The sequence below is a fragment of the Psammomys obesus genome, unplaced genomic scaffold (assembly GCF_907164565.1).
Source record: "Psammomys obesus unplaced genomic scaffold, mPsaObe1.curated_primary_1811, whole genome shotgun sequence".
Classification (NCBI taxonomy): Eukaryota; Metazoa; Chordata; class Mammalia; order Rodentia; family Muridae; genus Psammomys; species Psammomys obesus.
The window spans coordinates 11,832,650-11,858,147 of record NW_026591598.1 but is presented as its reverse complement, the minus strand read 5'-3'; the positions used below and the strand labels follow the sequence as shown (position 1 = coordinate 11,858,147).

The window sequence follows — 25,498 nt, the reverse complement described above, 5'->3', positions numbered from 1 at the left end:
TTTATTTGTGTTTCTTTGTGTTTGTGTGAGTATATGGCACACATCTATCTCTCTGTGTGCTGCCTGTGTTGGCATGTGTGCCTGCTGAGACCAGAAAAGGAGGCCATTGGATCCCCAGGAGCTGGAGTTACAGATGGTTGTGAGCCGTCCAATGCTGGGAACCAAACTCCTGAAGAGCAGGACATGCTCTTAACTGTTGAGCATTTCTCCAGCCCTGTATCTTGTTCTTTGAAGAAAAAAGATGCTGTCCCTTTTTTTATTCACGAATGGAGATAGGGTTTTGTAGTGTAGCCCTATCTGGCCTTGAACTCAGATTTGCCTGCTTCTGCTACCTGAAAATTAATTGGGATCAAATGTGTACGCCACCACTGCCTGACTAAATTCAATTTTAAATGAAATGGACTTTTTTCACTTGGAATATACAAGACTCCAGATTGATTACTGTTCTTTCAACAACTGTTACTTAGCCTGTTGCTCATTTAAAGAAAGTATAAATTGAACAACTTTGTGGCATAGCACCTCAAACATGCAAAGAAAAAGTTTCCGTTAATGGACTGTGGGATTAAGTATCTCCCCCTACCCCTTTACGTTCTCTAGGGTGTTGGTGTGTCTTGGTTCTTGAAGCACTGAAATAATCGGTTTTGGTGTTGAACTAGGTTCACTGTCCTGTCCAACTAAGGAAAATGTTCTGTGTTCTGACCTGTCTGTGCCACGCACATGTTAATTGCTCTCCAGCTGGCGCTTCTCTTGACTTTCTAGTCGTCATACTTAGAAAGTAATTTTTAGCCTCTGAATGCTTTCACGTGTCGTTATCATTTTATTTATGAAAATCTGAGTTGTGAAAAGGATTAAGTGACCACTGTAGGGTTATTGGATCTGTCCCATTACTTTTTCATAGTAGCTGCTTTCTTCTGTGGCATGTGGACTTTAAAAGACCTCTGATGTTCATGTTGGCCAGAGGCCATCAAAGCTTGAGGTTAATGAAAATGTTCTTTATTTTGTAGTCCTCCAGTCCAATGGATCAGATGGGAAAGATGAGACCTCAGCCGTATGGTGGGACTAACCCATACTCGCAACAACAGGGACCTCCTTCAGGACCGCAGCAAGGACATGGGTACCCAGGGCAGCCATATGGGTCCCAGACTCCACAGCGGTACCCAATGACCATGCAGGGCCGGGCTCAGAGTGCCATGGGTGGCCTCTCTTATGCACAGCAGGTATTTGATGACTGACTACCTTGATCCTCTTTGCTGTCCGCAATTGGTGTGTGAAGTGTAGGATCAGAATGGCTTCCAGACCTCTTGATAATGCTCATAAGAACAAGATAGCCCACACCATTCTGTGTATGTTCCATGTCTTCTGTCTGTCTCCACATATCTTGGGATTTGAACCCAATCTACCCTATCTTTCTCTTGACCAGGCAGGTCTGTCTTTGGGAGGTGAAATGGTGTCAGGGCCATGGCTGAGCACTTGTTTATTGCTGCTGCAGTAGAAACCGTTTGTGCCACTTGCCTTGTGGGTACAGAGGTCCTTCACCTTTCTCACAGCCTTTGAGATCAGCTGCCTGGGTAAAGAGAATGTTTTGGAAGGACTTAGAGTGAAAGAAAAGGTGACTGTAGTGAGCAGAAAAGATGCCAACAGTGCTGTTACATATGAGCCTTCCTCGCATGTTGCTCAGTCTGCTTACCCATCCTGTTGTTCTTTTCCTTATTTTTCTGTGCTGAGAATTATATCCAAGGCCTCAAGCATACTAGATAGATTCTGCTACTGAGCTCTACTCCTAGCCCCTGCACTGTCATTTTTTTTTTTTTTTTTTAATTACTTACATTGCTATTATTTACTTAGGGGTGAGAGTAAAATGACAGGTCTAACAGCAAGGACATTGTTTTTTGTGTTGGCTGATTTTTTTTTTTTTTTTTTTTTTTTTTGCCATTTATGTTTGAGTAAAGCACCAGAAGAGGTTAAAGGACAGTGGGTAAAGACTGAAATTATTTCTAAAACTTTAAAGAATGGCTTTAAATTCAGAAAATACGCTTTCCCTTTCTCTCTCTCTCTCTCATTCTTTCTCTTTCTCAAGTTCTTTCTTTCTCTCTCAATTTCTTTGTGTAGCCATGGCTGTCCTGACTCTGTAGAGCAAGCAGGCTGTTCTTGAATTCAGAGATCTGCTTGCCTCTGCCTCCTCAGTGCTGGGACTAAAGGCATGTATCAGCACTGCCCAGCTATCTTCCTTGTATGAGAAAACTGAGAGATAACATGAAGTAACCCCCCCCCCCCCGAGGCAGAACCTCACCCTTCAGGCTGTCCTCTAACTCTAAAATATCTCAGAATGAATGTGAACTTCTGTTTTTTCTGCCTATGGGCCACCAGTGGTGGAATGGAATTAGAGGCAAGCTGTATCCTGCCTGGTGTATGTGGCTTGGAGGACTTTGTGCATGTTAGACAAACACACTAGGTGAGATAGATATATATATATAGCCCCTGAATATTTTTAAAATGAAAGAGAACCATAGTAGTTTAGTGATTTGTATGCTATCCACATTACTAAACACTAGGCCTTCAATTGTTTGACCCAGACTCCTAGTGCCTCTTCACTGTGGTTAGGATAAAATTCCTAACATAAAACCAATCTAGGCCATGAGAGAAAGAGTAGGCTCACCAAGGAAAAGAACTGATCTTAAACTCATGTGAGCTTCATCAGTTTTCAGGAGGTGAGTTCACTCTTACATTTAAACAAGTTTGCTGTTCTTTCTGGCTTAGTTCTTGAGAGGTGATAGAAGAACACTGAAGCTTTGCACAAGATAGAGCTTAGCCACCTTCCATACACCTTCCTCATCTAGGTGAGTCAGTCCTAAAAGTGTCTCTTCTTTTCTTGCAGATTCCACCTTATGGACAGCAAGGCCCCAGTGGATATGGTCAGCAGGGCCAGACTCCATACTACAACCAGCAAAGCCCTCATCCCCAGCAGCAGCAGCCACCTTATTCCCAGCAGCCCCCCTCCCAGACCCCTCATGCCCAGTCTTCATATCAGCCGCAGCCGCAGCCCCAGCCCCAGCTTCAGTCCTCTCAGCCTCCGTACTCCCAGCAGCAGGCCCAGCCTCCACATCAGCAGTCCCCCACTCCATACCCCTCCCAGCAGTCCACCACACAGCAGCACCCTCAAAGCCAGCCCCCCTACTCACAACCACAGGCACAGTCTCCCTACCAGCAGCAGCAACCTCAGCAGCCAGCATCCTCGACGCTCTCCCAGCAGGCTGCATATCCTCAGCCCCAGCCTCAGCAGTCCCAGCAAACTGCCTATTCCCAGCAGCGCTTCCCTCCACCACAGGTAGGATACTCTGCCTCCTGCCTTGCCTGTGCTCAGCCAGCGGCAGCTGACAGCTTGCTGTATGCAAAACCAGTTAAACTCTGGATAAATGTGCTGTTGGGATTGATTGAGCCAGAAAAGTTAGAGCCTTTTTAACTGCATAAAGACCAGTAAATAGTTCTTACAATAAAAATAAAGCAGTGGGAAATTCTGTAGACAGAGAGAACCGCATGAGGAAAGTCACTGACACCAATGATCTTCATGTTTGGGAAAATTGGGGAAATAGTTCATCTGCCAGTACTCAGTTTAGACAGGGTTTAACATCAGTTTCTGTCGTTTTTAAAATTAATTGGATCCATTCCTTGATAAGATACTGAACTTATAGTTAGTTATATTTCTGCTTTTAACCCCAAGAAACGACTCCTTTGGCGTAAACGTAACTAGATAACAATTCCATCAAATTCCACTGCTGACAGTTTTTTTTTTTTTTTTTTTGTTTTGTTTTGTTTTTAAGTTTGTTTTGAGACAATGCCTCACTATGTTGCCCAGACTGGCCTTTCACTTGCTATCCTCCTGTTTCAGCCTGCCTAGTGCTGGGGGACCACAGGCATTCACTCCCAAAACAGGCTCACTGTTGACATTCTGAAGAGCCATTGCTTAAGTTTTCTTCTTGTTAAATAATATATGCAATTGTGCTTCTCACACATGACTCCCCTGTGTAAGAAAGCAGCGCATCACAGCTCTTTGACCCTCAAGTAAGCTTGGCTGGTCTCTCTTATTCTTGTGTATAACGGGGGTTAACCTGTATGTATGCCTGTGTGCTCTGTGCGCACAGAGGCCAGGAGAGGGGGTTAGACAGTGTAATGCGATTTACAAAGGTTTGTGAGTTGTGAACTGTTTGCTGGGAACTGAACCCGGTCCTCTAAGAACAACAGAGGGTGAGCCGTCTGTCCAGTAACAGCCTGGTTGGGTGGTGGTCTTTTGTTGTTGTTTTTGAGGCAGGATTTTTGGGTAATCCTGGCTGTTAAGGAACTCACAGAGCTCCATCTGCCTCTACTTCCCAAATGATGAGGTTAAAGGTATGTTTACCATTCAGAGCAGGCTTCTTAACACCTTTTTTGTTTTTTCTTATAGGAGCTTTCTCAAGATTCTTTTGGGTCTCAGGCATCCTCAGCCCCCTCAATGACCTCTAGTAAAGGAGGGCAGGAAGATATGAACCTGAGTCTTCAGTCAAGACCCTCCAGCTTGCCTGTGAGTATTTCTAACACCTGTAAAGGGTGATGGTATAGCGAGGAGGAAGCTGAAACCAGAGTTCAGGAGTTTTGGTGGCATTGATGAAGCTGTTCAGAGTCTGCCTGTGGGGGGTTAGGTGTGTGACCTGTGTGTAGGGTTGTTTCTAGACAGACTCTGGTTTCCCTATGTAACTGAAGCTGCCCCTGAGTTCCGAATCCTCTGCTTCTTCAGAGCACTTAGGCCCACATGTGTGCCAGCATACCCAGGTTCTGGTTTGTTCTTTTTGGTTTTTTGTTTGTGTTAGGGTTTAACTGTGTAATAAGCCTGCCTGGCCTCAAGCTCAATTGCCTGTGCCTTCATACCCAGCTTTTGTTTGATTTCTAAAAATCTTTGGCATCTTATGTGTGAAGTAATTAATATACGGGAAAGAGAACATATAGATGTTATAAGCACTGTTCTCCACAGTGCAAAAGAAATTGTTCTGTGGGGGGGTTTTGTTTTTTGTTTTTTATATTTTAAGTGTAAAAAATTACCTTGTTTTACTTTTATGGATGTAATCTGAACACATTTCTGTGTACCACATGAATGCCTTGTACCCTTGGAGGCCAGGAAAGAGTGTTGGATCCCTAAGGACTAGAGTTTCACATGGTTGTGAGCCACTATATGTGTGCTGGGAATTGAACTCAGATTTTCTGTCAAGAGCAGCCAGAGGTCTTAACTGCTGAACCATCGCTCTAGTCCCTGTTTAAAATTACTTTTGAGGGCTTAGGTTTTATGTTTTTGGCTTAGCATTACTTCAGGAGGTGGTGTCCTGGGGTGTATTCATGCTTTCATTATGACATTGAGCATGAGTTGGGTAGAAGTGGTTTTTCTGGTGATGTTTTTGTGTGGATGTGTGCTTTTATCTACTAGAATATTTGATGCCTAAATACTTGTTTTTGGAGTCAACTGACTATACCCCGAGAAAAGCAGTAAAATCTAGAGCTTGGGCCATAGGTGGACTGTCAGGATGGCTCTCCTACTAAGCGTGATAAACTGATTTCCTCTGACCTCAGGTGTGCTGTGGCACACCCACATAACCTAAACACCCAATAAATAAATGCATGTTTACAAAAGATATGTACTATCAAGTCTATATCCTGTAGCTAAGTCATTACTTTTCTGTGCCTTTTTTCCCCATCTATAAAATGAACTGAAGCTGCTTTAGAGGGTGGTAATTAATATGCTGACTAATAGAGAAGAGCCCATGGTGTGTGGAGGCGTCGTGTCCAGTGTTGCTGTCATCTCAGCATACAGAAACAGCTTGGCACATACCTGTTGCTTAGTGTAGGCTTGTCTGTTCGTGGCCTTACTACTGCATTTGGACAAAGTCTAAGCCTCTAAAAGTGAATTTTTTGGATACAAAATAGTTGTCTTTCAAATCTCATAAGTTAGTAGGTTGCCCACTATTACAAATCCTGTTTCAGTTAGAAAATGGGAGTTCAGCGACATATGCTCAGAGAAGTCTTTTAAAAGCTTGAGATGTTATGGTGGCTGTTACACTAGCATCGGGTAACCTTAGCCAGGAGGATCACTCTTGAGTTCAAGGCCAGCCTTGGCTATAGTGTGAAAGTCTGTTTCTGACAAACTATTGAGTCTGGTTGGATATTTGTAGCCTCTGGTTATTCAGGCTTTTGAGAAAATGGCATTTCGATCTTTTTTTTTTTTTTTTTTGTCAGTTGTTATTTTTTTGAAGCAGAGTTTCAGTGTGGATGTATCTCAGGCTGGCCTTTGACTTGTAATTCTTCTGCCTCAGCCTCTTAGGTGCTGAGGTTATAGTCATAAGCAACCATCCTCAGTGGCTTCTAGAACTTTAAGGAACATAGAACACACACACAGTAACTCTTCATGTACCATGAAGCTTCCCATGGCTTGCCCTCAGAGCCACTGAGGCATAATCTTAATAGGAGAAGCTCTACAGAGACTTTGTCCAGCCTTTTACAGCCAAGAGAAGAGCTGTTACAGGATTTAAAGGAAGAAGTGTCTGCATAGAACACTCTTTTTTTTTTTCCTCAGGTGAATCTCCATGGTTCTGGTGAGACTGTCTCATCAAAACAAAACCAACCCACTTTTAACCTTTCTCATCATGGTCTACCAATCTTGCCAATCTCAATGAACTTGATTCACTTTAAAGTTTTGACTTAAATTTCAATTTATCAATGTGTGAGTGTACACACATTTCAGAGGACACAAGTGCAGGTCAGAGGACAACCTGTGGAATTGATTTTTCTCTTTCCACCTTTACATGGGTTCAAGGGATCATGCCCAGGTCACTCGCATCGTTCAGCTCCAAATGCTTTTAACTCCTGAGCCACCTCACTGGGAACACTCCCTCAATCTGGGTACTGTGCTGTTGTGTGTGGCAAGAACTCAGACCAATGGATTTCTGTCACTACTATAACCTTGCTGACCTTCAAAAGCTTTCTTGATTCTGGTGACTGTTAAGTTAGAGGGTTTCTCTGTGTAGTTCAGGTTTGATCTGATGACTTTTGATTGAAAAAATATTTGGTATTTTCCTGAGAAGGATCATAGGCAGGTGCTAGTATGTCTTCTAAGGACTGGGAACCCAAAACCTGATTCAGTCACTGAATGAAGGTTAACCTTCCAGGAATAGGGAGAGTTGTCTTTCTGGGAGTCCCAAGAACAAGTACTATTGCCAGGTCAGGGTTTCTGCTATGGAACCTGCCATACAGCTCATATGCTCAGTGTTAGAAGCTCCACCAGCTCATAGGTGAGCTGGTCAACACTTGTGGTTTTGGTTTTTGGTTTTTAGTTTTTTGGGGTTTTTTTGTTTTTGTTTTTGTTTTTGGAACAGGTGCTGTTGAATAGCCTCAACTGGCTTTGAACTCATAGCAATTCTCCTGCCTCAGCACCCCTCTCCCCCAACCAGTTGCTGAGGTGTATGTGTCACCAGGCCTAGCTGTCTTTTGTCGTGTTTTGTTTGTTTGTTTGTTTTGTTTTGTTTTGTTTTGTTTTGTTTTGTTTAATTCTGCCTGAATCGAGACATGCCAAAGGTGGTTATTCTTGGTGAGGTTGGTGGGGCCAGGAAACACTCACATCTGAAGAAGTCAGAAGCCAGAGCTTCTATAAGACTCTTCCTTCCTAAGCCAGCTGTTAAAGGGTGTGTAAGTCTGCTAGTTATCTTAGTTATCTTAGTTCAGTTTCTGTGGTAAACACCACAACCAGAAGCAACTTGGAGAGACAAGCGTTTGTTTCAGATTATAATTTATAGTCCATCCTGAAGAGAATTTTAGGGAAGGAACTCAAGGCAGGAACCTAGAAGCAGGAATTGAAGCAGAGGCCATGAGGAATACTGTTTGTTTGTTTGTTTGTTTGTTTGTTTGTTTGTTTGTTTTTACACAACTCAGTGCTGGGAATTGAACCCTGATCTTCTTGAAGAGCAGTTAGTACTCTTGGCTGCTGAGCCACCTCTGTAGCCCGTGAGTTAATTTTTCATTAATTTTAATATAAAATCTAAAATATTTTGAATTTTATGTATTTATTTTTTAATATATTTATATAGAGACGGGGTTTCTCTAAATTACCCAGGCAACCGAAGCATGGATTGTTATGCCCCTCATCAGCACAATCTTTCTAAGTATAGGTTTGAAGTAGGGCAGTTTTTTTATCAAGCTGCTTGAACTACCTTCAGCCCTATGGACCATGGTCAGGACTTTGAGCACCTCTACTCCTTGTTTTCGTTGGTCTCTGAGATCTCATGTGTTCTTAATTTTCAGACCTTTGCACACACTCTTATTTCTCACACTTCTTCTCCAGCCCCTTCTGTTCTCTTCTAGTCCATATCTTAAAAGTATCATTTCCTCAGAACTTCTCCTTAGTCCAAGTGTCAGGACACCTTAAGTAACTGCTATGATCACTTAATTGACTAAGTGTAGTTTTTAGTTTACTCAAGAAAATCCCTGCAATGTTTCAGAGTGAACAAGTATAAAGAATAATTCAGTAGCCCGCCATTGTGACGCACACTGTAATCCCAGCACTTGGGAAGCAGAGTCAGGTGGATCTCTTATGAGTTCGAGGCCAGCCTGATCTACAAAGCAAGTCCAGGACAGCCAGGGCTACACAGAGAAACCCTGTCTCTAAATAAATAAATAAAATTCAGTGTCCGGACAGATAGTCATCTTTAGAAAATCTCATATAGCTTTCTGGGATTACTTTTCCTTCCTGTACCCAGAAAAGTCATTTCCTTGCTTTATGCTGGTAGGGCATTTTGTACAGTAAAGCCATTTATTTAAACAGCGGCCTCCTGGAGGGTAGGCAGCTTCTTACTGGCCCCTATGCCTCCTCTACCTGTGACCTGAGTCTAAGACCAGTAGCCATTTACCACAAATAGATATTAAAGTAATGTGTTGGAAACAAGCAGGTTCATTCTGTCTTTCTGATTTCTCTCTTTTAAAAAAGCTTTTTTGATGTACATTGGTGTTTTGCCTCCATGTATGTCTGAATGAGGGTGTTGAAATCCCTGAAACAGGAGTTACAACAGTTGTAAGCTGCCATGTGGGTCCTCAGAACTGAACGCAGGTCCTCTGAAAGAGCAACTAGTTCTCTTAATGGCTACATAGGGTTTCTTTGTGTAGTCCAGGCTGGACTCAGAGATCCACCTGTTGTTTCCAAGTGTTGGGATTACAGGCTTGTGCCACCACTGCCTGGCTCACGGTTATTGTTATTCTTGCCTTTATTTTTAGATAGATCTCTGTGTCCTAGACCAGCCTGGAACTCACTATGTATGTAATGCTTGGATTATAGCCATGAGCCATCATGCCTGGCTTAGGTTAATTTATTTATTAACACGTGCTTACTTGAGGCTGACTGGATGAGTCTAGCTTAGTACCATCATGGTGCCTGGCATATGATATAGGTTCCCAATTTATTGGAAACATGAACCTGAAGAATGTCCATAATAAACAATTAGTGAAAAAAGAGGCCATGAATTTGAAGGAGAGTAGGGCATATTGTTTGTGTGTGTGTGTGTGTGTGTGTGTGTGTGTGTGAGAGAGAGAGAGAGAGAGATTTGGGGATGGGGGAAGGGAGAAATGTTGTGCTTAAATTATAATCCTCCAAAATAAATGAAATGTATAATATTGCTGTGTGTCGATGGGTATGGCTTGGTCATGTTACCACGTTGTTTTTAATGCTAGATCAAGGCACATATGACAGGTCCAACTTTATTTTAGAGGGCATTTTATTTGTCCTTTCTGATCATGGCCTTAGGAAGTGAGATTAGGGCTTGCTACTCATCTTGTGAAATAGCAGCCATTTTGTATAAAGAAGATCCTTGTGAGAAGCAGGTGAGGTCTTTAATTTCCTTCATTTGTGGGCAGAATCTTAAGAAACTGGTCTGGAAACTGAAATCTGACCTGTGATTAACTTGGAGCTGTGGGGCTATTTGGTTGTTTGGACAAAGAGGAGGGGGCCTTTGGCAGGGTCTCGGCCATGTAGCTTTGGCTGACCTGGAACTCACAGAGAACCACCTGCCTCTGTCTTGGATGTTCTGGGATTAAAGTCATGTGACACTTAAAAGCGGCCAGAATTGTGTCTTTAAAAGATTCTGTTTAGACAAGGCTGCATCCATATCAAGTAGCTCACAACTGCCTGTAACTACAGCTCCAAGGGATAGAGAGGGAGACCTGGACATACTACTGGCTGCTTCTCGTAAAACCTCTTGACTACCTATTGTCTATAGGTTTAACGTTATAACATAAAACTGTGTTCGTGTTCTGAAGGATAAGGATGGGTTATGTGTACATGTATATAGGGCAAAATTCACTAAATAGTACAGACTGGTCTTGATGTTATCATCTCCTCAGCCTGTCCAAGGCTGGGCCTTCAGACATATGCTAACATGCCCAGTATTAAGAAGGGTCCCTGGTGTCTGCAGCTACCAAAGGAGGTTGTTGAGTCCCCATGGAGCTCAAGTTGTAGGTGGTTAAGTGCTGTGTGGGTGCTGGCAAGTAAATCAGTTCCAGTTCCTCTTGCAAGACCAACAAGTGCTCTTCTGCTGGGCTAGCTCTCTAGCCTTCTACTTTTTGTTGTTGTTGTTGGTTGTTGTTGTTGTTGTTGTTTTGGTAGGTAAGTTTCCTGTTCCTGGAATAAAACCTGGCACACATTTTACTAGAGTTATGGTAGAATACAAATAGTTACTAACAATTGGATGTAGGTGACTTCTCTTGGAGTCTTTAAGCCCATGAGTCTAATCTCTTCAAGAAAGCTTTGTGTGTTTTATTAGATCAACAGTTGCCTGGACTACCTTGTGATGAGGACCCTCAGACTCTGCAGAAGTCAGTGATCCATTTATGTCTACATGGATGGGCCTGGTGGCATAGCCTGTGTGTAGTCTCAGCTGTTCGCAAGACTGAGGCAATGGGGTTTTTAAGTCCAGGGCTTGCCTAAATAACTTACTGAGATCCTATCTCAAAAAAATAAAAAAGCTGGCTGGGACCGGGGCATGGTGGCTCATGCCTATAAAGCTGGCTGGGAGCAGAGGCAGGCTGATCTCTTGAGTTCGAGGCCAGCCTGGTCTACAGAGCGACTCCAGGACAGCTGAGGCTACACAGAGACACTCTGTCTAGAAAAACAAAACAAAGCCAGCTGGGCATAGTGGTGCACACCTCTAATCCCAGCCTCCTGCAGAAGAGACTGACAGCTTTAATCCCAGTACTCAGAGGCAGGAGGATCACCACATTGAGTTGAGTATGCACTGTGTGTAGATGTATCTGAGAAGTTGGAAAGGAAAAATTTAGCTGGACCAGAGGCCAGTAAGGAATGTGGTCGGCGAGCACTGAAGACATTTAGGGCTTTGACAGGCTTCTTAGAGTGAGAAGTAATAGAGAGGAAGAACATCAGGTCAAGGTCTGCAGAAGGTGTTTGTTTAGGGTTGTTCCTGTTGTTTGCTTGATTTTTTTTTTTTTTTTTTTTTTTAAAGATCGCCATTTACTGTGCACTGTTTCTTGAAAAGGCTCATATCCGAGAACAAGGAAGTAAAAGTTAAACTGTTAGGCCTAATTCTGGCAAGAGGTGTAAGGGTTTGCCCTGTCTATCCATTTGCATAGTCGTGTACAGGGAAAAAAAAATTATAGGCTTGAAAATAAATCTTCTGTACTTGCTGTACGATTTAAAGACATTGATGGTCCAGTTAGATCGTTGCAGGGAAGAGGAAAGGAGGAAAAGAATCTCATTAATAGGGGAAATTCATTTTCTAGTCCAATTGTCATTTTTATGTTGTAGTAAGATCTAGAAGCATGCCTAGTTACTAGTCAGAGATGAAAGACTAAAGCTCGGTTAAGGGTAATTCTGGGTAGTGCTGGAAAGCTGTCATGCATGGTAGTTAATAGTTAAGCCCTGAAATGAAGTAGACATCAGAGGCTATGATAGAGTAGAGAGAGAGGAGCCAGATGGAGCCCTGAACAATGCCTGTAGTCACAGGTGGAGGAAGCCAGCAGAGATGGAGAGATCGGCATAGGACCAGGATTGTATATTTCTGGAGCCAAAGGAAAGGGGAAAATAATCTGTATCAAGCTTATATCAAGAGAAACAGACAGGTGGATTTGTCATGAAGTATTTTTATTGGGATCCTTTATACATAGGAAAAGGAAATGAACAAAGGAATGGTGAAGAGCACTCTTTGCTTTTCCCCTCCCTCCCTCCCTCTTTTCCCATCTCATACAGTAGCCCTGGCTAGTCTGGAGCTTACTGATGATCCTGCTTCTGCCTACTCAGTGCTGGTGTTATAGGTGTGTACCTCCACACACAGTGTAGAGAACCAAGCAGGAGAGGTGGCTGGCTGATCAGCCTGAACTCCCTGCTTCATAAGACAGAAAAGGAAAGGGGAAAGATGCTGGGGTTGGAGAGGAAAAGAGCGCTGGCACTATTTATTAAATTAACCATAGGGTTGTGTTTTTTTGTTTGTTTGGTTTTTTTTATGTTTATTTTTCTTGGATGTTGAAACTATCTTTAGATACCACTTAATGGAGCTGGAGAGATGGCTCAGTGATATTACAAACACTTGTTGCTCTTGTGAAGGAAGACCCAGCTTAAGTTCCCAGCTAACTCCGGAGCTAGGGAATCCACTGCCCTCTTCTGACCTGAAACACAGGCATATGTGTGGCGTACACACATTCAGTCAGAATATTCACACACATGAAATCAGTCTTAAAAATGAAAGCAAACATTTGACTGAACATAGTGATAACTATATTAGCCCTTATGGACTGTTTGTTTTTTAGTTTATCTTGTGTGTAGGTTGTTTTTCCTGTTGCCTACATGCACAGGTATGTGCCTCACACGCATACCTGGTGCCATGAGTCCCCTGGAACTAGAGTTACAGACAACTGTGAGCTGCCATGTGTGTGCTGGGCATTGAGCCTGGGTTCTCTGGAAGAGCAGCCAGTGCTCTTAACCATTGAGCCATCTCTACGGCCTCTAGGCCTCATGTTTTGATTCTGTGATGTCTCAGTTTGGACTGTGTATTCTAGAAACTAAAGGAGCAATGCTATCCTGCAAAATCTGAATCTTAGAAGGTAGAAGAGGAAAAAAAAAAGAAGAAGGTAGAAGGGATACCTGAAAACACTGATAGCCCACGGCCACAATCCCTGGAAGGCAGCAATTGAAATGTATGCATTCCTGTGTCATATGTACCCATTCCTGTATTATATGTGAAAAATATAAAGGTCATAATCAAAATTTGAATCCAGCTCTGATATTTCAAGTTAAACATTTTTTTAAATCATGCTACCCAGTATAATAATGTCATAGATGATCTAATCATTTGTTTTATTTGTCAAAAAGGGATCTCTCTCTCTCTCTGTTTTTTTGTTTCATTTTGCCTTGTTTATTTATGGTTTTTGTGGACATCATTTCTCTCTGTAGACTTGGCTTTTCTGGACTTGCTTTGTAGACCAGACTGGCCTTGAACTCACAGAGTTCCACCTGTCTCTGCCTTCCAGTGCTGGATTGAAGGCATGAGCCACAATGCCTGGCACCCCTGGAGTTAGAGACAGCTGTGAACTGCCTTGTGGGTGCTGGGAATTGAACCCAGGTCCTCTGGAAGAACAGCCAGTGCTCTCTAGCACTGAGCCATCCCTCCAGTCCCATATTTTTAGTTATTTACTTTTATTTGAACGGGAATTTTTTTCATGTATATCTGTGCACTCACGCATACTGGCTGCCTCCAGAAGTCAGAGGAGTGTGTTCCCCTAGGACTGAAGTTACAGGTGGTGTGAACTGCCATGGGAGCTGGAAGTTGAACTCAGGTCCTCAGAAAAGAAGAGCTGATGGCCCTAATTTCTGAACTGTCTCTCTAGTTCATCTTAGTCTTACCTCAAACCTCAGATCCTCCTGCTTCTGCCTCAAAGTGTTGGCATTATAGGCATATGTACTCTTCTGTCACACTCTGCTATGAAACATTTATTAGGTTTGTCCTATGGGAAGGACAATGAATGGGTTTCCATTTCACTTTTTAGAAAATTAGATTGATATATATATATATATATATATATATATATATATATATATATATATATATATATATATATATGCCTTTGTGCATTATCAAATAAGCACTTTGCTTTGTGGAGATCAGGACATTCTTTGGGGTTCCAACTATGTGGGCCCTAGGAATCTAGTTTAGGTCCTTCAGGCATCTACCTGCTAAGCCATCTTTCTCTCTTGCATTTTACTTTTGTTTTCCCAGACCTTGTAAGTCATGGATGATGAACTATGAAAGGGCAACTTGACAGAGCTGCCCCCCAGGGTAACCTGTGGAAATTGCTTCAGGGGAGAAGCCATCTTGAGAGCTGCAGACAATAGGCTAGGCTAGGGCTAGGGGTTTGGCTCCTTGGCTCCTGGGTGTTAGATGGGGGCAAGCCCTACCTGTACAAATATCATGGTTAATGCTAAGTTAAATCAGATCCCTACTACTCAGAGTACTGGCCTGTGGTGAGAAATCGCCTGGGAATGCAGCAGTTTCTCAGGCCATATCCATAACCTATTGGTCTTCTTTTCCTTTCTTTCTTTCTTTCTTTTTTTTTTTTTATTATTATTTTTATTTTATGTACCTTGGTGTTTTGACTGCATGGGTATCTGTGTGAGGGTGTTGGATCCCCTGGAACAGGAGTTACAGACAATTGTGAGCTGCCATGTGGGTGCTGGGGATTCATCCCAGGTCCTCTGGAAGAACAGACTGTGCTCTTAACCATTGAGTCATCTCTCTAGCCCCCCCCCCTTTTTTTGAGATGATAATGTAATTACATTATTTCCTCTTTTTCCTTCTTCCCTCCAAATCTTCCAGTGTAGCACCCTCCTTTGATCTATTTCAAATGCATGGCTTTCTTTTCTTTAATTGTTGTTACATATTTCTGTATCTCAATCTATTGAGGGGAAAAAGAAATAAAAAGGAGAAGAAACATGACGGGTCCTGGGTATGTTGGAGGAGAAAATTTATTGCAGATATGTAGGAAAGCTGAGCTAGAGGCAAGGGCATCTGGGAGAGTGGACATGACCATCCGTGAACCTGGGTCATGCAGAGTGGAGAGAGCAGGGAACCAGGTGCAGCAGCCAGAAGGCCTAAAGGTACAAAGAGCTGGTAACCGAAATAGTTGGATTATATAGGGAATCCCAGCTAGGAGAGCCCTGTAACAGGTAGGGATTGGGATTGCAAGATACAGGGAAGATGGATGGGTAGAGGAATGGATAGGCAGACTTCTAAATAAATTCAACCTATTTGGTCTGTGTAATGTTGCTTGTATGAATTTTGTGTTTTGTTTTGTTTTGTTTGCAGTGGGGGGGCGGTTTCTCTATGTAGCTTGGCTGTCCTGGAACTCACAGAGATCCACGTGCCTCTGCATCCCAAATGCTGGGATTAAAGGCATGCACCACCACACTGCCTGATCATATGTTTTCTAAACAGTTTAAAATTTTTTCATATATTTGTGTATGAGTGCTCTGTCTACATGTGTGCCTGCAGGCCAGAAAAAGGCATATATCCCATTATAGATGGTTGTGAGCTGCTGGGAATTGAACTCAGGACCCCGCTATGCTTTTAGGAGTGAAATTTGGGTATTGGATAACCAGTTGGTGTGTTCTGCCCTAGAGAAAGCTGTTTCCTTACTATTCCTTAGTTGCCTGTAGTTCTTCGTCTCTGCTTTCCCCCTTCCTTGATAGTATGCCTATCAGTGTTGTCCTTGTTCCAGTCATGCTTAGGCAGGCGTGTTGGTCCCATTGCATGGGGGAGCATTTGATATTTCTAGGAAACACAGTCTCAAACAAATTCCCTGTTCCTGACTGCTTACAATCTTTTTGCCTTAGGAAGAGGAATTATGTTGTAGATGTAGCCTTTGGGACTATTGTGTTTTAGACATTTTCTCACTATGTAGCCTTGGGTGACCTGAAACTCTTGCCTCTTCCTGCCTCTGCTTTCAGAGTGCTTCAATCAAAGTTGTACACCACCATGCCTGGCTGGTCTATCTCTATGATTTCCTATGAGATTCATGAGTCTAATGATTTAAAAGCCCAGAGTTGAGAAATTTCAAAGGAACCTCCAGGCTGGGGGCTTTCGAGTGCACCACAATTTGCTGACCATGTATAATAAAGTTTAAATAGTCTCTCCTTGTGGGATTGGGTCGTGTGGGTGCTTCCGAGACCCTGGCTCCTAGCATTCTTCTGCAGACTGACTCTACTACGCCTTAAACTCCCTCACGAGTCCTCTTTGTTTTTCCTGCCATGTTCCTTTTGCATGAGATGTAGTTATTGTCCTATGTTTGTCTGTCAGTGTTGTCTTTGGTACGTAACTGACATTGGTCTGGAACTTTGTATAGCCTAGGCTATCCTGGAGCCCCTGTCCTGCTCCTAAGTACTGGGACTCCTAAGTACAAGAGTAATATGATCAACTTTGTTCTTAATGATCAAACAGGTTTCTACTGTAGCTTCAAACTCAAGCTGAAATGTCTTCTCTGGGACTCGTTTTTGGTGTTGGCATAATGCTGCCTGGCACCTCTGCTTGAGAACTTGAGAGTCTCTGACCACTATTGCCCTCTGAGTTTAGACATGTGTTCAATAAGTCTTTGTGGAATGAACCTGCCATATTGCTGCCTTGCTGAGCTTGGAGCCCCGCTTTTTGCTATCTTTTGGAAGGAGTGACAAACCCTGTGAATGTTTAAAAATTTGGGAGATTTGAAGGATTTCAGTGATAAAATTTTTGTTTCCTTTTATTCTTTTCATAGTAAAAGATGGCCAACAGTCCTTTTCTGGGGTTTGCTGGTTTATTTTCTAAGGGAGACAAAGACAAATGCTGGTAGCAGTTTTGATAAACAGAAGGATGATCTGTTACCTCTATATCCGGCCACATCTATAACTGGACCAGAGTACTCTCCACAGCCTTGAAAAGGAGTTTCCACCCCATCCCCACCTTCATTCTGCTATGTCTGCTGATACTGTCCGAGCAGGGTATACCGTGTATGCTTAGCCATCCTTGTCTAGAGAGCCTGCTGGCTCACAAAGAGCCAGTCTACTTCTTCGTTTGCAGCCACACTGCTCTATCCCTGATACTGCCTGGTGCCTTCCGGAGCCTGTGCTGCGCATTGCTGCATGCTTGTCCCTGGGCCCGTTTCCTGTTTCTATTCTAGTCTCTGGTGGCTCAGCCTTGCTTCCTGCCTGTGTGTCTCACACAGATTCTTCTTGCTGGAACCTTTTGTTTTCTTTAGAGAATAACCTCAGCCTGAGAAGCAGCTGAACTTTAATATGATGGCTCCTGAGTTGCTCAGACCTCAGAGGACTGTTGGAAGTATCCCCTTTATCCATCAAAGCTCAACACCTGACTTGTTTTTCCGTTTCTCCTCAGCCTGCTAGAGGAGCTATGGACCAGAAACTTGTAAGAAAATCAATGGGGCCATCTTCCCTTCGTTCATTAGATAGGCTAGGTTGTTAGGATTGACATTCCTTGTGCTTTTGCAGCTGGTGCTAACAATCGTGTTTCCTACCATTGAGGAAGGTGCATGGTATCCTAGTGCAAGCCTTCATGAAGTGCAGATTCTACTTAGGGTAGGTAGGTACTGCTGTCTTCAGAACATCCTGTAGAGAACTGCTTATGTGAATAGTTCTCTTTGTTTGGTTTTTCGAGACATGGTCTTTCTACATAGTGTTTGCTGACCTGGAGTTCCCTGTGTAGACATGCTAGCCTCATATTCAAATAGATCCATCTGCCTGCCTCTGCCTGGTACTACTAAGTGCTCGGACTAAAGGCCTGGACCGCCTTAACAGTTAGGGCTTAGTGCGCCACATACACATATATGCAGCCCACACACAGAGAGAATGTGGGAGGGGAAAGAGTATGCAGGGAGGTCGTAAAAGGGAAAGAAATGACGGAGGCCATTCTAGACAGATATATTTAAAGGACTCTTTTGCTTAGCAGAGTCTACTTTGTGACTGACTCTGTTCTATTTCCTTCACATCTACTCTTATGGGGTCACCTGATAATAATGAAGCAGAGTGTCTGGTACTGAACCCTGTGCCTGGGTATGGTTATAGAAACATTAAACAATGAGGACTTGGACTTACAAGGAAAGGATTGAGGGACTTGATCCAGGCGTAGATTTCAGAAACAGGCAGTAAATCGGACCTCAGTTTGATGCAGAGTCACTTTCGGACTGATTGCCCTGTGTCCCCTCTTCCCCCAGATCTGTGATCCAGGGATCATTAGAGTAGAATCAAAAAGCAGCAGTTAGCACCTGGCTTGGCAGCGGTGCACGCCTTTAATCCCAGTACCTGGGAGGCAGGCAGGTGGATCTCTAAGTTCGAGGACAGCCTGGTCTACTGCAAATCAAGTCCAGGACAGCCAATTATGTTACACAGAGAAACCCTGCCTGGAAAAACAAACAAAAAAAAGAAAGAAAGAAAGAAGAAAGAAAACAGCAGCAGTTGAAACTGGGGTGGTGGCGCAGTCCTTTATTTCTAGCACTTTGGAGGCAAAGGCAAGCTGGTCTCTAAGGTTGAGCCTGGTCTTCAGAGTGAGAACATCCAGGACGACACAGAGAGACCCTGTCTCAACAACCAAAACAGAGCGACATCAAGAAAGCAGCAGCTGGTACTGTCAGAACCAGTAGAGGATGGAACCAAATGTTTTTGCACAAGAGAGTGGAGGAGGCTGAAATATGGTCTTGGGCGCACTTTTGATCTTACCTCAGGAGTGTGCCCTTAATTAACAAAACCTGAACTGTATGTAGAGCTTATTGGCAGTGATTTCTTGAAGATGTAGTTTTTAGCTTTTTAACTTATACAGGTGCAGGGGAGGGGGTAACTGGAGACAGAATGAGTATTAACCACACTAGCACCATCATTCTCCACCCCTCCCCCCATATATATGTATAAACATAAAGAATTTAGGACTAGAGAATAAAGATCATTGAGTAAATGTGAATTTGGAGTTTTCCAACATATTGTTCTTACCGTTGGTGCCAATTTCTGCAAAGAAACAGCAGAAAGATCCTTTAAGAAAATGGACCTCAGAGAGGTGGAGGGAGGGAGAGGGTGCTGCATATTCAAAAGCTGCTTTCCTTTCCTTTCCTTTCTTTTCTTTTCTTTTCTTTTTTTTTTTTTTTTTTTTTTTTTTTTTTTTTTTTTTTTTTTTTTTGGCTGATGCTTTGGGGGAGGGAAAAAAGTGTGGAGGAGACTGAGGTTGGCATTTCTAGGCAAAGTCAGCAATGCTGCTGTAGTTTCTGGATTTAAGCCTGTTCCCTGGGAAGATATAAGAAGTCTTTACTCTGGAAGGAGAAGCCCTTCAGACCCAGCATCTTGTGAAATCCTGAGTCAGCTTATGGGCGATTCTGTTGCTGTCATGTCTTGGCTTACCTTCACTCATTTCCTTCTCCTTCTCATTTGATGCTTTTATAATGTTCTTTAGAAAATACCAACCAAACCCAGAAAACCAACCCTGAAATACATGATTGCCAAGTTATTTTTGTTTGTCTGGGGTGGGGTGGGATGGGGTGGTTTGGCCTTTGGAAATAAGCCAAGTCTACCTAGAAATACTTTCTTTAAAGTAACCACTAGGATTCCCTCTAGCTAAGCTGAGAATCTGTCAAACTTAGCAAGAAGAAAAGACTCGTGTGTGGAGCTGTCTTCCCGTATCTGAGACACTTCGTGTTCCCATAGAAGTTGTATTGAGCCCAAGTATGTGCTCTGGTGGTGTTTGGGGGGACCAGTACTTGCTCCATCAACTCCTGTGGCCTAACGCTGTTCCATCTTCTCCACATGGCACCAGCATGGAATTGACAAGTATTGTGACATAATCTTTGATTACCATGATAACCCTCCAAGTTGGTAGCTTCCTTCCCCATTTAACACTTTCCAGAGGAGGTTGAGAAGCCATCCATGCCTTTTCAAAGGTGGGCTCCTAGGGAGTGAGAGCTTGAGCTTAAAAATCAGCAGTGCTGTCACTTAAGGCCAGCCTTGATGTAGAAGGAATTCTGAATATTGTCTGCTGAGATGAGTTAAGGTAATTTGCCAACATTTTGCGGGCAGGAGAGAAACCAGGTTTCAAATAAAAGGAATCTGTGTTGAGAGGAAGCAATAAGAATGTTTGGATTTTCCCCCCACATCGTCTTCTAGAACTTGACAAAAGCTCCCCTGCATTGTTGTCCTGGTTTTAAAGGACATTGAGGTTGGTGGCTGCTTTTTCTTTTTTCAGAACCTTATCTGTTTCCCTTTACCAGGTCTATTTGTTCTACCCAGATATTTTAGACTTTTATCTAGACTCGGGTATGACGGTCTCTGGCTAACATAAATTTAGAACTTTACACAACTGGAGACCATCAGTCCCCGATTCCAATTCATGTTCAGCACATCGTCTGCTTCCTTCCTGAGCTGACCTTCCTTGCTTTCCAGTTGCTGTGGTTCTGAGGGGAGAGTTATGGCGTGGAAGTGTCCTCATGTCCTCTTCCCTGTTACACTTACCCAGAACTCTCCTTGCTTTTCTCCTGTTTCTTGCCTTTCTTGCTTAAGTTCTGGGTTCACAGGCTTTGTGTGGTTGACCTTCCTAACAGGCAAGCCTTGACTTTGAGAGGGTCTTGTTTCTTGCTAGGATTAGAGCACCCCTATTCCATAAAGATGTACTGCTCCAACCCAGGCCCAGGCCCAGGCCCGACCCAGACCCCCTCCCCACCTTCTAGTCAGATTTAAGTCTGTTAACTAGTGATTAACTAATGATTCAAGAAACAACCATAATAAGGTGGCAGGGTGGTACATGCCTATAAAAGTCCAGCACTCCAGGAGGCAGAGGCAGGTGGATCTCTTGAGTTTGAGGCTAGAATGATCTACAAAGCTGGTCCAGGACAGCAGAAACCTGTCTCAAAACAAAAACCAAAACAACAATAACAAAAACTGTACCCTTGGTCAAGATAGGACCTTTCCCTCTGGTCCACATGAGAAGCCTCTGAGGGAGACAGGGTAATGTGTAAGGGAGGTCAAGGTGGGCAAGTAACATAAGGACCATAACATACTGGAGAATGAAGCAGCCAGTTATTGCCCTCTGGGAGTTCTTTCAAATCTCCCAGTTTTTAGGTAGGCATATTGGGCACTGAATTGAAAGCTGCTCTGAGACTGTGGGTCTTTCCTTGTAGCTTCTGGGGACTATCTGTGATGTTAGCTCCTTCCTTTTTGCATTTGCCTCCTTTGAGATGGTATGTGGAATTTTTCTGGAATAAGGACACGTATGGAGAGTATTCGCTCATCTCTCCTTTGCTAACTTATGTGTTTAATGTTTTTTGGGGGGGGTCAATTGTTGAGCACAAACATTCAGTGTGATTAAAACTCCAACTGAGAGATCTGTGGGAGCGAGATATCGACCCCTGTGAAATCAATGGCTGCTTCAGTAGCCAAGCTATTTGCCAGAGCTCCTACCCCCAGAATGTAAGCAGCCCAACAGTCTTTCCTCTCCTCCCTTTTTCCCCTCAACAGTGCCCTCAGCACCCAGAGTCAGATCCACCTCCAGATTTTGCTTAGGTGAGTTAGAACCGCAGGTTTTTATTTTATTTTGTTTTTTTACAGTTAGAATGAAATGCAGAAATTCAGTGATACCTCTAAGACATCCCTTCCTTGTTCTCTTGCACCTCTCAAATTTCTAGGCACAGCTTTCTCTATGTTGTCAATGGCCATGTACTTCTCCTTTTTTTAGATGGGAGAGTCAGTATTCTAGATGGCAGTACCTGTCCAAAGTTCCAAGTATAAAAGGCAGGATGGGGGTAGAGATAGATGACCAAAAGAGATTCACTCCAAAGGGGATACTATTCATCAGACACCACTTGTCAGTCATCCTGTCTTGTGTGTGACTGGAATTTTTCTGGTCACTAATACTCTAATCCTGCTTGGTCCCTCAGGCTCATGGGGTAAAGAGATGGATTCAGTGCAGTGCAATCAAGAACTAAGAGCCTCACATGTAGAGTAAGCTGATGGACCAGGAAGTTGTCTGTGGTCTTGATTTATAGTAGATGCTGTAAAGCCAAGTGTGGCGACATCTCCTGTAAGCCCAGCACTTGAGGCTGAGGCAGGAGGACTCCTGGTTTGAGACCAACCTGAGCTGTGTAAGAGTTCCAGGCCAGCCTGCACAATGGGTCTTGAGAGAAAGGGAAGAAAACAATAAGGTAGATGCTCTAACAGAATGGCTAACAGGTCTTAGGAGTATAGAACTGGGTTTATTGCTTTTGTTTTTGAAATAGAGGTTTCTTTATATTGCTAAGACTGGCCTTGGACTTGAATTATTCATTCCTCCTTTAGCCTTTCAAGTGGCTGGGGCTGCAAGTACATACTATTGCAACCAGCTTTAAAGGCAAACTTTTAATTTTAAACTAGAATTGTTGTACTTATAATACATTTAAAGCAGTTGGTCTCCAGCCTTGTTCTATAGTTCGTAGACAGAAAAGTCAGCTGACTTGGTGTGTGTTTAAAGGAGTCCTCTGTTGACCTATTTTTGGAGCCTTTCTGCGGCCTGGTTGGGAGTTGAAGCTTATTTGGCCACTTTTCCTTCAATAAGGACCCTTTCCATCTTTTAGCTTGGAGAATGGGGTCACTTAAACAAACCCCACTTTGCCTATAGTTTGCAGGAGTCTCTGCAGAACTGAGAAAGGAGGAATGCATACGGCTTAGAATCACCTAAGATGGCGCCCCCTCTGGAAGACATCTTGATTTCCCAATAAACCATATCCTTTTAGTTGATAATAGGAATAGAGCAAAATGGGTGCAGAGACTACACTAAGAATCGAGAGGCACCCTGCTCTGTTTCGAGTCATTCTTGCACTTTATCCAGTACCAGCCTGTGCTGTTTGGTGGCAGTCATCTCCTCCCCACCCCCCACTACCTTGATAAATAAGTCTGTGCTTAAGAAAATGTTGTTTTTGTTGAAAAACAAAACTGTCTTTTGAGACAGGGTTTCCTTTGTAGCTTAGATTTGCCTTGAACTCTTAATCCTTCTTCCTCTATCCCTAGTAATGGTGTTATAGGCATGTAGCACCACACCAACACCTCCCAGGTTTAAGTAATGAGTTGTCTTGGTCCTTTTTCCTGGGTTTGTTGAGTCTGTTGTCTCCATCCTTCCTTTTGCCCTGTAAGGCTTTTCCACATTTCTCCTGTATTCTTGAGGATTTCTTCCTATTTGCAAACATAGGAATGGGTTCTTTATGTCTCTGGATCTGTGGGATTAGGAACAGTGCACTCCTTTAATCCAGGACAGCCAAGGCTAAGAAACCCTGTCTTAGTGGAGGGGGGAGGTGTCACAATTTACAGTTTTCTAATCTACACTTTGAAATTATTCAAAGTGTGTGGCTGTGGATATAATTTGCCCCCTACTCCAAAGGTAGGATTTACCTGACTCTCTCTGGATCTTTTTCAAACCCAGAGCCTCTAAGCATGTGCAGTGAGCAGTGTCCTTAGCCCTCAGCTAGTTCTATTGATGAATGTTTTACCTGTCAGTAACAACACAAAACCAGACAAAAGCCTTTCACACAGTTAAGTAGATAGATGTAAGAACTCTATGAATGTATGTCTGCCGTCGTTATCCTACTTGCATAGTTCTGTGGGTTGGTCATCTTTCTACTCTCTTTAACCCTAAACTGGTATTAAGGGCTTCACCAGGCGGCTGGCTCATGCTGGGTCTTGTAAAAAATTTTTCTTCTTGGAGAGCACAACCCCCAGCCTCCATCCTGAGGTATGGACTGTGATTTCAGGCAAGGTTTTGTTGAGGTATGAAGAGAAGGTGTCAGCTGCCGAGCTCTTGTTTGTCAGCAGAGCCTGACGAACCCATGCTGGCACACACTAGGGCTGGGCAACCAATCACAGCTGGAACAGTTATAGTCATGGAGTCCCTATGGGCTTCCTCTATCAGGTCACATCCCAAAATAACATTGGGCAGTATTTCAAGTGAAGAAATGAAGGCTTTCGGGGTTGTAGCCAGCCTGGAGTGTGAGATTCTGTGTGAAATAGTTGGACCTGCTCCAACGCTTTTGATCTGCATGGTAGATGAGCAATAAAATTCATGAAACACGTGAGGAAATTCTTCTGGCCCTGCTGCTTCCTTGGAACTGGCAAGGGCACTGAGTGGGCTGATCCTCGCCTCCCATCTCTCAGCAGGATTACGCTTGGAGAAGAGCAAGCCCAGGGAGAGGGTTCCCACTACAGAGGCATTGCTGCATTCTCCTGGCAAGCCCTCCTCTCCAAGAGATACTAATTAGAGGGGCCCTCTTGGTAGAGCTTTGAGAACATGGGGCTCTAAAATGCTAAAAGGAAGCACCTATTGGGGAAAGAGGGGCTTAGATTGATGAACCTCTTAAGTGTGTTGTAGAAACCAGGCTTGTTAGGCACACCGAAGCTCTGACTCAATAACCAGACATCAGCTTTGTGTGAAACAGAAGACCTGAAAAACTGGATTTTTGTGGAGTAGAAAACAGAGGTGTGTCCCAAGCAATTAAAGGTCATGAAGTTTGGGGTAGTGCCTGTCCCCTACAACAGGGTTGATTTGAGAGGCAGCTTTTGGAGTCTTAAACCTTTAGTATCCAATAAAAAAGAAACAAAAAACAAACAAACAAACAACATTTACCATGGGACATTTAACATTTACCACTGGGACTGGTGAATATGTGTTAATTTCCTGCTGTTTGTATACTGTATGTTTTATTCTCTTTTTTATTTGTTTTTTATTTGAAAACGTTTAGCCTGGCCTGGTAGCATATGCCTGTAACCTCAGCACTCTGGGAGTCAGAGACAGGCAGATATCTGTGAGTTTGAAGCCAGCGTGGTCTACAAAGCAAGTCCAGGACATCCAGGGCTACACAGAGAAAACCCTATTTTGAAAAACAACCAAAAAGTTTAATTTGTTTGTATGTGTTGGATGCATGTGAGTCGGGTGTGTATATATTCGTGTATGCAGACATGGAAGCCAGGGGACATTGAGTGTCCTACTCTACTACTCTTTGCTTATTCTGTTCAGTCTTTCTCACTGAACCTGGAGCTTGGCGTTTTTCAGCCAAGCTGATTGGCCAACAAATTCCAGCAATCCTCATGTGTCTTCCCCAGCTTTGATATGGGTCTTTATCCTTACCCATTGGACCATCTCCCCAGCCAGCCTCCCTCCCTCCCTCCCCCCCCCCCTCCCTTCCTTCCTTCCTTCCTTCCTTCCTTCCTTCCTTCCTTCCTTCCTCTTCCCTCAAGACAAGGATTTCCTGTGTAGCCCTGGCTATCCTGGAACTCATTCTATAAACCAGGCTGGCCTCAAACTCTGTCTTCAGAATGCTGAGGTTAAAAGTGTGCACTACCACCACCTAGCATGCAGTTCTTATTCTAGAATGTTTTTGCTGGTCTTTTGTCCCTAATGGTATTCTACTAGTGGATTTTGTGACCGTGTGCCACGAAAAACTCAGATTTTTCCAG

General features: G+C 43.4%; 1 protein-coding gene across 3 annotated transcripts in view; it reads left to right on the top strand.

The window, feature by feature from the left end:
- The window catches only part of Arid1a (AT-rich interaction domain 1A), a 76,123-nt gene that overhangs the window by 30,248 nt on the left and 20,377 nt on the right, over positions 1–25,498 (top strand). For all 3 annotated transcript variants that reach the window (XM_055610785.1, XM_055610783.1, XM_055610784.1), the window contains exons 2-4: positions 1,005–1,217; positions 2,876–3,325; positions 4,439–4,555. In XM_055610785.1, coding sequence (XP_055466760.1) covers positions 1,017–1,217; positions 2,876–3,325; positions 4,439–4,555 — 768 coding nt within the window. In that variant the 5' untranslated portion in view covers positions 1,005–1,016. The remainder of the gene's footprint in view (positions 1–1,004; positions 1,218–2,875; positions 3,326–4,438; positions 4,556–25,498) is intronic.